We start from the raw sequence: 15,992 nt of genomic DNA on the forward strand, positions 1-15,992 counted from the left end.
AGACCTACCTTATTTGCAAACAGTAATTTAACACTGAGCCAGATTTATCCCAGGGAATTAGAAGAGGACCCTGGTATTTTACTCTTAACCAGTAACATATACCGTGGTATTGACACATCTGAACAACATCTCACAAGTGTTGCTGTTTATTTTGAGACAGACATTATTAAAATAGACATTGTGGTTGCAGATATATATATATACCTTTTTTAGTTTGTATGCAACTTTACCCAATTAAATAAAAAAATTGCTCAGTTTTTAAAGGTTTTAAACATTCCGTAGTTGCCATGTGCAGAGAAGGGAGAATATTAAACACGTTGGCACTGGACGTAAAAACTTCAAAATAAAATCCTTGGCTTCATACGGCAATCCCCACTGTTGAGAGCAATAGCTTTGAATTCCTTACAGAGCACCTTTAATATGGTAACGTCTAATATTTGGATTTTGCATGAAATAAAAGCCTCCTGCTTGTCAGGTATCCAGGTCATACCAGTCAAAGCTACTGGACTTGCTCTTTGGTCTTAAAGGTTTTCCTAACTCATGCAACAGACTCCTTCAGCCGCCTTTGATTCATTGCATGGAGATAGAATCTGAAGTGATGCAACATGTTTAAAGAGTATTATGAAAATGAACATTTTGGCAGAACCGACCGTGCCTCCAGGCATGTCTTCTGGCTTATCCTCATTAAACGAGCATCTTAGGTCACAGTGTTTTCTTCAATACATTCATATTTAATGCAGTTTGATTTGACTGCTCTCCCATTACTCAGTGAAAGTAGCGTAGGTTTGAACGCTGTAGAATCCAGTGAGAAGTCATGACACTAAAGCGTACGCTTAAAGCAAAGCTTCATTTAATTAGCCGACAAGTCTGACAGATACTATTTAACATGAACCACTTCCCTGATACGTCTCCTGCAGAGGATGTGATGGGAAAGAAGGTTCTGTGGAGACAGGTTGAGCTCATTTATAAAACACTCCACACAGACAGGAGGAGAGAAGCAACGGTTTCTCATGTCTGCCTCATCAACTTGTTGGACTCACTGATCTTACAAAGCTGACAGTTCGCAATTCAGGATGGAGGTTTAACTGAGTGTTAACTGCACTTAGACGCACATCACAGCACGGGGAGAAGCAGTGGCGCACAATGAATACACACAACACGTCACACACACACTCCTGCGGTATATTATCCGTGTAATAAAAAGGTGAACAATAAGCAGTCGCTTGGGATTAAAACACATCTTGGGTTGTGAATAAATCATGGGAAAGCATTGCGGATAAAATAGCTTCCCTATTATATAAGATTTCCATTTTCTTTCAATTCTATTTACATGTCCTGCATATTAAACGTGTTATTATATATTCGCTGTAAAAAGAGAAGCAAATCACTCAAACAAAGTTATTTAACGTCGTGATTCACTGGATTGAAAATCTGTCACAATGTTCTTTTATTACTTTTTTGTCCCACAATGCGTTATTAGTCTTGATGTAGAGGCCGCAATCTTATACTCACAATATTGAATGAATGTGTCGTCTTCCAGTGTGGTTCCAGTGCATCGTCTGCCTCATAAAAGCTGTGTGTTACACCTTTAATCCAGGTTTTAATGTGCACGCATGCGTAGTCTGTGACTGCACTGAGCATAATCACTGCACAGCATGTGTGTTGTAATGTCACAATATGACATCATGGCGGAGAGAGGGACTTCTGTAGCGGTTGCTTCATGTAGCTGTTCTCCTTGTCACCACATGTCAGTCATACTGGTTCCCACTGTACTCTCCCTTCTGATTGTTTTATTATGCTCCAAACTTGTTCTTCCATTTGTTAAACACACATTGAAAGCACATGGTGTGGCCTTGTTTGATGATATTCAAGACATGCACAGAACTTGTGATGTATGCACTGTCCTATGTTACCTCGTGGAAATCATGGAAGATGTTGAATTGTACAACAACAAAATGATTGTGTCTGCTGCATTTTATGTGTTTAAGCAAGCGAGTAACTATAGCAGGTAGCACTTTATAATAACTGCACGCTATGAAGCATTAGTTAAGCATGAGTTAACATTAAATTCATCATTTATAAAGCATTGTTCCACACTTCATAAATGATGGATTCACCATTTGTAAATTAAGTATTATATAATGTTAAAGTGTAAAGTAAAGTAATGTTACCGAGCCAGAGGACCAGAGACAGGCTTCTCCTCTAACAGGACCAAATATTACAGAGACAAACACAAATAAACGGCACGCTATGAAGCATTATATAATACTTCATTTACAAAATAGTTAATCCATAATGTATAAAGTGTGGAACAACGCTTTATACATGATGAGTTAAGTGTTAACTCATACTTAAGTAATGCTTCATAGTGTGCAGTTATTATAAAGGGTTACCTTATACCACATGGACAAAAATAAGTTCCTGAGACCTACACACACACACACACACACACACACACGCATTCTGTGCCTCACCTTTGACGTTCGCCTTTTACAGGAGTTTTCACGGCCGCCTCCAACACCGGCTTCCATTTTTTTCCCCTGATTTACAGGCAGAGGTTTGGTCCAGGACTCTGAAGTGTTTACTCAACACAGGCATTAAACATAACTGTCAATTAGGAGTGGAAGTCAGGGCTCCTAATGGCCTTGTTTAGACTGTCGTGTGGACAAGCATTAGCGTCTCTCAGTCTGAGAGTGTGTGTGTACGGCAGGATCAGTGCATGTGTGTGTGTGTGTGTGTGTGTGTGTCAAAACCCTGCACAGTTTACTCCCCTTGATCATCCAGAGTAGTGAACATTTCACCTGACACCTTTACGAGAGGACAGGACCCCGGACTCGTTTTTTAAAGTCCCCGTCCACTTTGATGTGCGTTATTAAACACACCTGTACCTGATTTGTGCCTTCGTCTCTCACTCTCCTCTGAATATTAGTGCTACTTGCTACTACCGTTAAGTCTGAACACCAGCAGTATTTATGGTTCGGTCTTAATGGGCGGAGTTACCATGAAAGTTACAAGAGTGACAAGGGTGGAATTAAAGAAAGGTTCATTCAAAGGGTAAACTTATTGGAATTGGAGATGTTGCTCAAATCATCGGTTTATGCAATACGTATTAAAGCAAGTGTGTATGGATAAGATATTTTTCTGGTTCTAATCCCAGAAGAACCTTTTTTTTTTCTCCTTAGAATTTACTTTCTGAATTGCATCCTATCAATTAAAGAAAGGGCTTATTATCCTAGCCTGTGTCTGCCCGAAAAAAGACATGAGTGGAAATCTATTCACATAGAATTATATGCCAAGTGAATTTTGGAGGCTATTTTTCTTTGAAAGTATTGCTATACGTAGCAAATGCATCAATTCCTACTGGTCTAACTTAACATCCCACCCCCATTAACGACTACAATTGATGTTTGCAGGACACGATAATCCCTCTACTGCAATAATAAAACTTTAGCTGCATTAACTGCCTGTTGGAGCGCCGCACAGGTGTGCGTCAGAGATTAATGTCTGAAGCATTTTGGAGGAGAAAGGGTTGATGGGAGGATAAAGGATACAAAAAGCTCATGAATTATCTGCATATACGAGCTGCTTATTTGATCAACGATAAGGGGAATGAGTCCACTTGCTCTCCAGTCTACACTCACATGAAGCCTATGAGCCCTGAGATATCATCAATTTAGCTTGCAATGACAACTAGTCCTCAGCATGGATGAACACACCCTCTTTAGTCAACTATATTATAGGATTATGACTGTATTTGATATGCAACGCGTGGAATTAAAGAATATCTCGATAAGGTAAAACTGTGCCCTCGCTCTAGGCTTAGCTAGGCCTTACACTCTTAGACTTGGCAACAGCGTAACTTGTCTGCTTTGCCCTTGAGGATCAATATCCAGACCCTGAAGGGCACCCTGGTTTCTCCTGCTAATAGTTATGTGAGGCGAAGAGCGGGTGATTCAAAAGGGAGAGAAATGCCTCCGCACACTCGTGGCTAATTGTGGCATAAATTCACAATGGTTTCATAACGGCTTCTCAGCTTGAGGTTTGTCGTGTGCAGTGGACGCCTCGCTCCCATTTTCACCTACCATTGCTCTCAATCACACACAGAGGCGGGGCGGAAGTTTCTTTTCATGTCTTCAAAGGCGACCGGTTGCCGAGCAATTTCTTTTAACAGAAACAATAACTCTTTTTATTGAGAACAAATGTTGACATTTGGAGGGTGCAGCAGCGGGTGAAGAGGGAGAGAGAGAGAGAGAGAGGGGGAGAGGGAGAGAGAGGCAGGGCCTCTGTGTGCTTTAGTTTAAAGAGCGCCTCTGGTGCTATTTGACAACAGTGCCGAGTCCCCGGGGGAACCCACCTGAGAGTAAAGCATGCATTTCAATAAATCGACTCCTAATGAAAGTGTTTGCACTGAAGAAGAAGAAGCTGGCCAGAGGCTATAGTGAGCATGGCTTCCATCGGTGGCTGCCATGAAGTACAGGTAAATAAGAAGGTAGGTGCAATACATCCGTATCAGGCAGTGGGGATCAAAAGGAGAAGACCCAACAAAAAAAAAAAATAGTTTCAAAGTCCTCTCTGAATATGTTTCTCATTAAAATACTTTAACTCACCGTACTACCAAAGTAAACCATGGGTTTATGTCACAAAGACTTTAGTCAGCCGAAAAGGAGGGTTAACTGAGTTTAGGTGGGTTTGCCCTCCGCTGCATCCCTGATGGAAATATGACTTCCTTGGATGAGGCAAGGGGGAAGGAGGAGGTGGAAGAGGAGGAGGAGGAGGAGGAGGAGGAGGAGGAGGAGGAGGAGGAGGAGGAGGAGGAAAACCAAGGTGAAAGGGAGTCCCTTGAGATTTGGACAACACTCAAACTCAAATTCAACTGGAAAATGAAGGATTAGCTTTTAGTCTGGCTGGGAGCGATGATGGAGGATGGGAATATTATGTATTTGATCTTTGAGTGTTTCACACTCTACAAGGCCAGGGTGACAACATATTGGAAGTACATTTATTCTTCTTCAATAAAAAGAATGAACGCTGTCTAAAAGTGGAAATACAGATAATAAGGATACTAATTAAACAAATTGATATGTTATTATAATTATAATAAATGATATAATTATACGTATCATTATATAATCATACGTATCATTATTATAAGTATATATATTATTATAACAGCAATATTAATGAATGAAAGTCCTCAAACCTAAGCCTTTTCCCCCCTCTAAATTGTGTAATTATCTGTGTCGTGAAGCCGCTGTAATAAGCGCGCCGTGATGAAGAGCAGAGGAAAGCCTGTCCGATTAGGGCCCATCACACAGCCCATTGGAGCTGGCAGATGCTTAGATAGACTTTTATGGATTGCTCACTGCCGTGTCGTAATGAAGCAGGCAGGACTGACCCATCCTGAACCGGGCTAAGAAGCTCCAGGGATGGGCCCCGCTGGGAGCCCCGTAATGCCCGATGCGTCCCGCGGCAGTATTAATCACACTGAAAAATAAATGTGTGTCAGGGCCGAGGGAGGGAAAAGGGGAGAAAAATGAAATAAGTATGTCGTTTATCCCAATCAAGGTCGGGGATGTGTGGCCAAAGGGAGATTCCCTTGACCAGAATGAGGCCCTAAAAGAAAATCAGGGTCCATTTAGAAAGAATGGATTGTGCAATCTGTGGAAACTCATAATATTTATGAAAAGCGATATTCATCATGAATTCCCCATCTGCGTTATGACTGACGAAATAAAACAGAAGAATGAGCAGAGTGGATAGAAAACAAAATGCTTCAGTGTTGAATACAGGTTTGGTGTAAATAAATAAAAAATGACTCCCCCAAGATTGATATAGTTGGGAAAACAGTTTAATATTTTCTCCTTTGAATAATGGATATCATACCTCGCCAGGACATCCATACCAGCGCGTTTTATTTCATTTACATTCAAAGATATATAAATTAGTAAAAGTACTCCTGATAACAAGATTGTGTAGCTTCTTCCCAAATGCGTCTCAAATAAAAACCGCCCATAATATATATGTTTATATATTTACAAACACACAGACGATGTCAGCTTCTCATTTCTGCAATACAACTTGCATAAATCATAGGCATCATCTCGCCATCACTTAAAAAAATAAATATCAAATGTAGGCTTTTCCACTTTGAAGTCCTCAAGTTCACGTCAGTCCCGCTCGCTTTGCGTCACCTCCTTGTACAAATATGGTTTCACAGAAAGGCCAAATTATTTATTTTTTTCCCCACACGTGAATATGTATTGAAATAATATACCGTGGCAAATAAGCAAACTATAGGAACCTGAGAAATAACATTTAAATCACATATAGCGGGAGATCTTTCTTTTTTCAAACCAGCATAATGTCATGATTATCAACAATGCATCAAGAAAAAAATAAAAATAACAATGAATGAATACATTAACAATCACACACACGTGACGTATGGAGTCTCAGCCTCTGCAGAGCGGAGGAGGCGGTAGCAGCTTATGGTGGCACTAGATCCGGTATGAAGTGGAGGTGATGGGGGTTAAAACATGGGGCCAAAAGGTGGCGTCTTTACTCTCTTTATAGTCAAAGCAAGTGTGACACCTACCTGCAGACCACGGGACAATACATCCACTCGATCCACAACCCCCAGGAAACACGACGTCATTTCAGGCTGGCTCTCCCCAACACATATCGATACTGCAAGTGCTTATATTAAAAATCCCCCACTGCCTAATTACCGGTAAAAAAAAGAAAAGAAAAGAAAAAACACAATAAACCCACGTGACATTAGAATATGTAAAGTTGCCCGATGAATGCACAGAGCAAACTGTGATTTGTTTGCTTTTGGCTGACCCTGTGTAATTATAATTATCCAGCTGAAAGGTAAAGTTTGGGGCCTGCTGTGCGGGCGCGCGCACACACACACACACACGCACGCACGCACTGACACACAAGCACACACACATCGGAGGAAACATAAAAAAATAAGATTCCTGGTCAAAGCTATGGCAACATTTATCCACGTATTGGATTCGCATACTGCCACTATGTGTGCGCGCGCGTGCGCGTGAGTGCGTGTGTTTAGGTTGACGTGAGGTCTGTCTTCCTTTACCTTATAGTTGTGTAGCCTACTGCGCATGTGTTGGCAGTAGGCTTCTTATAACATCTCTGCTTTCTAATGCGATGCTTACTGATTCAATGACAGACTTGAAATGCATGTATTATTTAAAAAAAAATTAAATCATAATTAATTGATTATTCCAGAAGATGCACTGCGCTGACAACGCATTATATGTAGATGTAGACCTCCATGTGCATTTGCTTTGACGGAGCCGTAACATATGCATGTCAATAAGTATAACTTATAGAATCATATTCAGTCCTACAATCGCAGTCATTTTAAAACAAGGGATAATTCGCCAATAGTGTAAGATAATGCCACTTATGTCTCATGCATTGTTAATGTTGCGTCATGGTTTGACTACTAAGACACATGAAAGTGACAAAAAAAACAAAAACATAAATAAACATTTGATTTGCATTGCAAACAAGTGACTCATTTGACTTCCGCCACGGAGCAACCTCCCTCCCGCGTTTAAGAAAAATACAATCTCAAGATCCCACACCAGATTAAAAGAATCTTCAAAATGTTTATCTTTTTTTTTCTCCATTTTTTTCTTCCTGTCATTGAACGCGTCGCGTTATTACGTACCTTTCTTCGCTTCTAAATGCGCGGCTCTGAAATGCTGTTGCTGCTGCTGCTGCTGCTGCTCGACAACAACAATCTGGTTGGAGTTCATTCTAACGAGAGGAGAGTCCGGCCTGAGTCTGGAGCTCGCGCTCGCCTCCAGAGCCTCCAGGGCCTCCAGGGCCTCCAGAGCCTGATGCTGAGAGGAGCTCAGACCCTCGTTGGCAGCAGCAGCGGCGGCAGCGGCGGCTGCGGCTGCCGCCAGACTCACTCCTGATGAATTAGTATACCGCAGGATCCCTTGGCCCTGCAGGGGGCCGAAGTTGCCATAGTTTGTATAATTGCTATAAAAGGGAGAAGTGTAATAAATAGGCCTTCCGAGGATGGAGGAGGCTGGGTAGAGGGAGGGGGAGCTGGCAGCCGGGGAGGTGGCGGAGGACGTGGGGGGGGTGAGCAGCCCGACGCTGGAGGAGGGGCAATGTGGTTGCCCAGGTTGCTGGTGATGTTGCTGCTTTTGGTCCGAGGTAGCAATTTCCGCCAGCGACCACAATTTGGGCTTGACCGGAGGGTTCTGAGGTGAAGGTCTGCTATCGAGCCCGGAAGAGGATTTATTGGTATTAATGTGGTTGCTGATGAGGCTGCGGGCCAAGTCCTCGCGCTGACTGTGGAGGTGATGGAGGTGATGGAGCTGCTGGTGGTGGTGGTGGAGCTGCTGGTGGTGGTGGTGGTGACCGAGGAGAGGAGATTCTCGTGGCGGCGACGACGTGACGGATATGGGCGAGAGCGCAGCTCGCGGCTCGTGGCTCTGGTCCTCGCCGTCCTCGTCGCGCTTGTCGCCGGCCCGGTCGGAGCCCGGCTCGGCCCCGCGGCAGCTCACCTTCTCCCCGTCAGACTCCGCCGAGCAGGAGTGGTCCGTCAGGGTGTCCACGTGCAGGCTGATGCCTGAGACAGGAGGAGGGACGGAATGATAATAAAAATAAGGACTTGACATGTATTCATAATTAGATAAAGACATGGTGAAAGGGACACCTGACAATGCAAGGATATGGAAGAGGATCTATATACCCTGTTGAATATTAATGAGCCATGTATTCGAACATAAAAACAAATTAATACAAATATCCCAAAACTAATTTTGTTGAAGTAGCCCATATTCAAAGCAATCAATAATGTGTTTCAGCCAACCAGGCTTGAATATCCACAATATATCAGTTTAAATAGTAGGCTACAATTAAACACATTTCCTATGACACCAATAATGATTTCCTAATTTTACATAATTATACAAACATGTCACCAGGATAATAACATTAACATTAAGGCCCCATGAGGATTGCTATGTCATGTGTACTTTGCCAGTGACCTGCCATTAATCATGTTACAGAAAATAAAACGTTCACCTATATATCTTAGAACCATTAAATATATAAATCAATATTAAAACAACCAGATCTTAGATGTAAAATATATATCCAAACCAGATTATTTGCACACATGTTTTATAAATTGTTATTTAAATATTATTGATTATGTATTTCATTTGACTCATTATTCTTGCACTGAACACACGAGCACCAGATAAGATGGGACCCCAGTTGTTAGACGGGTCCCTGCTCGGTCTGCAGCTTATAGCCCACCTTCGTCCTCCGCTGACGCCTCGCTGTTGTCCAGGGTTTTGTCGGAGCGCTCCACGTCCTTCCTCTCCCCGTCCCCGTCCTCCTCGTCTTCGTCCTCGCTCTTATTCCTGGGCGCCCACGTCATCTTGTTCTCCTTCTTGAGCCTCCTCCTGGCGTTGGCGAACCAGGTGGAGACCTGCGTCAGGGTCATCTTGGTGATGATGGCCAGCATGATCTTCTCCCCTTTGGTCGGGTACGGGTTCTTCCTGTGCTCCTGCAGCCAGGCCTTCAGCGTGGCCGTGGCGTCCCTGGTGGCGTTCTTGCGGTAGGCCGGGTCGTTGAGCTGGTACGGGTACCCGGGACTCCCGTACGGGTGGTAGCCCAGCGCGCCGGCCATGCCGGACGTCTGCGCGTCATATGGAGAGCTCTGAGGGGGGAAGTTGACACAGTCAGGATGGGTTTTCCAGCGTGGGTTGAACATGTTTTTCTATTGCAAATGTGACAAAACACATAATTTTAAATCATTTTAAAACACGTAGTGATATATTACAATTACATTAACAGTCATTAGGTTTTTTTCAGAACCTGTCAGACAGGTTAAAAGGGGTCCTGAATTAGTATAAATCATCTAAGCTTGATAATAACGTGCAGTGTATTGTTAAAAAATAAACTAACAATCAATATGCAATGTTGTGCTTTGATAATTAATCATACTCGTTAAGTAAAAAAATAAAATAATAATAGTCCAAGCAAGAGTAGTAAACACAGCAGGCCGCAGAGAAGCACAAACTAATAGTTAACTAATGGTTATGGTCATTAGCAGATTCACTAATAACAAGGCTCCTGTTAATAAAGCCGTTAAGATAATAAAAAGGAAAATTTCAATTTTCTTTAATCGCCTATTAACTTGCTCATTTTGTGCAGTGGCTGCTTTTTGTTTGGTGGCAGCCGCGATGTGTTAACACATCTCCTCTTTGCAGCATTACAAATCCCATTAGCAAATCACTTGCTATGCACCTTTCATAAAACGCTTCACGTGCCCTGTGACATTAGCATCGCGCGTCCTGCTTTTCATGTGAAAATCCCGTTTATTCCACTCAGAATAAAGTCAGCCACGTCATCCGTTGGTGAGTTTAATGAGTGCTGAGGATGGAGGAGAGTAATAACTTGTGTTGTATTAATTTCCCAATGGTAAACAAATGAACTGCTGAGCTAAAGGCTCAAATAAAAACCTAAGTTGTTTTACATGATTAGCTGCGCACTGAGTGCTTAGCGCTGGTCAAGCCATAACACTCTGCGGCTCATGCTTCACAATCCTACTTAAACCAATAAGGTTTTAAAGTAAGAACCCCACCAGTCGGTCATTGCATTTACAATTATAACAACCGTGAACGTAATAAAACTTCCGCAAGAACTCATTCATAACAAACCCATTGCAAAGCTGCACAAATTAAATTAATTTTGCGCACTCCCAGACAATTTATCTAATCATTCAGAATCAAACATGCGTGCATTGTGTGTTTTTTGTTGTTACCATGTATGATGGGAATCCCGTGGTCGGATCCGTGGAGTATGACAGCGGGCTGGAGAAGCCCGCGCCGGCCGAGGCGGAGAACGCAGCCGATCCCGGGTAAGGACTGAAGGCTGAGCCGGAGGACGACCTCGCCAAGTCCTCGCTCCGCGGGGCCGCCAGAGTCGAGGCCCCGTACGCGGGACACGAGTACAGAGCCAGCGAGCCCGGGGGCTGGTAGAGGTAACCCTGAGGATAGGACATTGGTGCGCGCGGGATAGCTCGCCGATTCCGGGGAGAGAAAGAAAAAAAAAAAAAAAAAAAACGCGCAAAGGCGGCGATTAACAGCAGCCAAAATAGTAAACAATCAAGTCAATAATCAGCTATGCAAACAGTCATCAGACAATGGCAATAAAAAGTCCTCCCTCCACAGCCCCCTTACTGGGAAAAGATGTGTTAAAGTGCCCACATAGAGGCAATGTGGCATGCGTCTTGATCCCCTAGCGTCCGATGTTTTTAGTACGCGGCACTATGAAGTGAGGAGTCGGGAGGAAGGAGCCAGTGGAGTTTAGACACACAGCATTGGGGGAAACTGGAGCTGTCACTCCGGCTCATCTGAATATCCCAGCCCCGCCCCCTTTTCTGCCTTATAGATATGGAGCCTCGAGACGAAACCAAGAGAGCACACTGGAAAAAGTGGTCTGCATAAGAAGAGTCGTTTAGTCGCGATTATATCACTTTTTTGTATTTGGTATTTTAAGAAAATCAGACAAAGCTAGCAACTGGATGAGATAATAAAGTAACTGTTATGCAAATTAATTTCTCCACGGATTCGATCTGCTGTTTTTGTCAGTTGCTTCAGGGAAATATTTGAAATTAAGACATTTTGAATTGTTTTTCTCTTCAATTCCATTATCAAAAATCCCAAACAGTGCGTTTCCGTTGCAGCACCACTGAGAGAGAGAGAGAGATACAGAGAGAGAGAGAGAGAGAGAGAGAGAGAGAGAGAGAGAGAGAGAGAGAGAGAAGTATACACGATCAGCTCGGCGGTTTTTAATGAATCATTTTTTTGTGCGGTTGGTTTATTCATTTTGTTTGTTTTAAAGTCGGACTAGAGTCAGTGTGATCAAAACATGCACACCTGTGCACACACACACACACACACACACACACACACACACACACACACACACACACACACACACACACAGTTACTGCGTTACAACTGAGAGAGAGAGCGAGAGAGAGAGAGAGTGAGAGAGAGAGAGAGAGAGAGAGAGAGAGTCCAACATGGTCAGTGCTCTCTCTCCCCTTGCAGCTGGTTATTTCGTAAGTCCAGCGATCAGACGCGGACACACGCACACACTGTGCGCGCACCGATACGTGTGCGCGCTCTCGTCAGGAAGTGCGCGCTCTGGTCTCCTTCATTTCGTACCACTTAGCACACCTCCAATACACTCACCCCGTATTATTACAATCACGTTGATCGGGAATAATGACGCTGATGGCGGTGATCCTCGTTGCGCACATGCGCCGTCCCTGCGCGCAATTGTATGAGACAAGTTTGACAGTTTAGTTTGTTTTGCTCTGCACTCACATGTCTCCACTGTCGTGTGTCACTGCTGTGTGTCTTCTGGACGCGTGCGCGTGCAGAACAGGGCCCTGCCTCGTCCTTTATGACTGTGATTACAGCTTAATGACCTCTGTTGGAGACAAGCGATACAGCGCAGCGTGGCGGGAACCTGAAACTGTGACAGCGGTTTTGGAAACGGGGCAGTCAAGGTGGCAACTGCTGGGAAGAAGAGTGGCCTAGCAGTCTTCCTCATCAGTATTCATCGGAATGAACGTGTTCATCCATCAGGTGCTTGTTCCTCTGCTGCAGTGTGGTCTGACAGGGTTGTAAACAGCAACAGCACCATTTAAATAGGTGCAGTACAGCGCGCCTGTTAGCGGGACGGACTCATTTATTTATTTTAACACCTAAATAAATACATCCGGGTGATATAACACAACAAAAGGAGACTGGAAGTCATTTTTTTGTATATTTCAGTTATGATAATTAATACAACATTTTCCATGATTGTCCTGTTTTCAAATATAATTACAGACATAACGATGCATTTTTTTTCTCCATTTAAACTATTGAAAGGAGAAAATAGACATGTCCATGTTATGACCATTACATGATGTCTAATTGCATGTGTTGTTATCACATCATAATTAATGTGTCAAGTACACTGTTATTAGACCATGTCAGGAATTGCAGTATTTTTTTTTACAGTTCAGCCTATAAGCACCCACTTGTGAAATAAGCCATATTTAAAAACAAATCTGATAAAAATGCTTTTTTTTTCTCCAATCCAACTGCTGTCTTTATTTTGCAAATATATTTACAACCACAACATTACATTAATCAAAGTAACTGTGCAACACGATATGAAAATACTACATAACATGTTACATCTAATATATTTACTTTACCTAATATTAAAGTCATATACATAAGCATATAAAACAACCACAGTTGTAATACATATGATTGTAAAAACAAACTTGCTGCTGAGAAATTGACGTTTTAAAGGAAATGAACTTTTTGGTCACAGCAATGTTTATATAGGAGCAAATTAATTTCTAAATCCTGATAGCATTTTTGGAAGATTAACATATAGTTAACACTTTGTACCTGTGATATTTGTGTATTCATATTCCCGAACTGGACACTCAAGTCAGTTGAGTACCCATTGAACACCATCATCACATATGAAGCAGTATAAACGTCAGTTTGTGCTTATGTGACAGATTATTCACTGCAGTGTAAAAAGTAGAAGTAAGTTGCACATCTTTTTGGGGACACTGATCAGATACTGTACCCTCTTTTATTTAAAATAGCCTGTCTTCTCTTCAGGAAGTGGTTTGTATTTGTTCAGGAAGATATGGGTGGTGTCTCTGACTCAGGCAGCACTAATCAATCCCAGAAGAGTAAATTAGAGCGCTCCAAATATAGACTGGGTCAAGATGTGGCTGCCTGGGAGTACCGCGTGGCCCACACCAGGGGGCACTGTCTCCTCTGCACACAGACCACAGGCTAGACATCAGTGCTGTGCTATCACGGTGAATGTGTGTGCGCGTGCGTGTGCGTGTGCGCGTGTGCATGCATGGAGACCTTTTTTCTCCCTTGCATGTGTGTAAGTTTATATAATGGTATAAGTGTACATGAGTGTGCATGTGAATTTATAAATGCACACATGCATACCGTCAGTGTTAAAGTGCACCTGTCGGCCTGTTAAGGTGTATAACCGTGCTGTGTGTGTGTGTGTGTGTGTGTGTGTGTGTGTGTGTGTGTGTGTGTGTGTGTGTGTGTGTGTGTGTGTGTGTGTGTGTTGAACTCCGCTGTAGTGCATTCCAGGTCTCAGTTTCAGACAGGCTGCAGCTCCTGAGATATTTTAGTCCCAGGCTGATGGAGATATAGGAGATATAGGAGATGGGAGAGAGACAGGGGATTGACAGACAGACAGGCAGGCAGGCAGGAAGACAAGGCAGACGGAGAGACAGACAGGTAAAGACAGTAGCGAGAGCATAGGAGGCAAGACAGGGAAGCACCGGGTCAGACAGACAGAGAGGCGAGGGAGAAGATGTAGGGTCACACAGAACGCCCTGCATGACCTCATCGACACTTCAGACTAATAGGAATTATCTGTGCTGACGCTCAACACCATGTAGGATAGGGTATAACACTTGTGTTGATGATTTGAGGTGAGTGGCAATGAGTTATAAATATGGATAAAAAGAAGGTTTGTGCTTGTTTTATTGACGGAATATTCCAAATGAGTTTAGATGTCGAGGAATTTAAGGATACGTTTATAAAAGTACAATATTTATAACAAGTTTTGCCTTTAATTTGAAAGCGTTTACAGGTTCTCTCTGCAAATGTGTGTTGCCCCATCTACAGTACAGTTAGCACAGTTAGTTACAGTTACAATAAGTTAGTTAGTTACAGTTACAAGAGGTTTCCTCAAATTATTTTGCTTGAAATATTTGCTAAAAGGAAAATAAATCAGACGCACATGCAATGAATTGATCTCACACCATGAATGCATATGACTATTGATGGATTAAAGCAGGTTTTCTACCCCTGCTCTCTTTATATAACTCCATAACAGTCGTTTTATGAAAAACGTCATCCTTCATGAATGAAGGAAACAGCTATTGATTTCTCATTTATTTTCTCCCAGCAGAATTTACCACTGAATAATATCAAACCGGCAAAGTTGCTTGTATTGCATTGCCCGATGATTGCTAACTGCTTACCCTTTAACATAGGGTAAATTGCCCGAAGTTGGATTAAATAGCTAAAGGATATAGCTTTGATGTCATGCCCTTTGTTTATTACACATATGACTAAATAAATATTGATTTCACATTTTTCATGCGCGTTTGAGGTCTGGAGCTCTGCAGTGCAGCTGCTGTGGCCCTTTTGCATTTCATCCACTTGCATGGGTTTGTGTTCTAACTATGTGGGTGCATTTGGGGGCAAATGGGTAAAGGTGTGTGTGTGTGTGTGTGTGTGTGTGTGTGTGTCTAACACTCTAACTACGCATGGCGTGCAGCAGCGTCGCAGAAACATTGACTAGTTTTGTCGTCATATTAAGCCGCTCTGAAATCAATACGGTCAGGAATATAGCAGTATGATTATTGCCCACAGTGACCATTGCCTACACAGGTTGACTCTTATTAGTACGGTGCAATTGAGCGGTTCCACCTTGAAAATCAGTTCATATCTTCTGGTCCTAACTTTGTACTCACCCTAATGTAATGTAAAGTATTCAGTCGACACCACAGAATTTTGAAACACCCCAAAAAAGCTCAGAATGTTTCATCCTCTGTGAGTCGGTGAAGGAATATGCAATATCCCAAAAGTGTCATGTGTGTGTGGGGGCATAAAGATGGAACAGGAAAGACTGCATTGTCATCCTCAAGTGTGTAACTTAGTCAGCGAGGCCGACTTATTCTCAGCTTCGTATGATCAAAAAAACTGAGATCTGTAAAAACTGAGTCAAAATATCTCATGTCTTTGCAGTCCGTCATCACAACAGAGTCACATTTGCTGAATGTTGATACAAAGCACGACTACAATCCATCCCATCCCCCCATTCGGGGGTTTGTCGCTGAAATGTCTTTGGTCTTTTCT

General features: G+C 42.7%; 1 protein-coding gene across 1 annotated transcript; it reads right to left on the minus strand.

Annotated features, from left to right (window-relative positions):
- Positions 1-7,694: 7,694 nt before the first annotated feature.
- On the minus strand, positions 7,695-11,068 carry irx2a (iroquois homeobox 2a; the record flags this gene model as incomplete). The annotated part of the gene is made up of 3 exons (XM_079227609.1): positions 7,695-8,620; positions 9,316-9,721; positions 10,829-11,068. 3 exons carry the CDS (start codon positions 11,066-11,068, stop codon positions 7,695-7,697), a joined length of 1,572 nt encoding a protein of 523 aa, XP_079083735.1.
- Positions 11,069-15,992: the final 4,924 nt, after the last annotated feature.

This window comes from Taurulus bubalis (assembly GCF_910589615.1).
Source record: "Taurulus bubalis genome assembly, chromosome: 12".
Lineage (NCBI taxonomy): Eukaryota > Metazoa > Chordata > Actinopteri > Perciformes > Cottidae > Taurulus > Taurulus bubalis.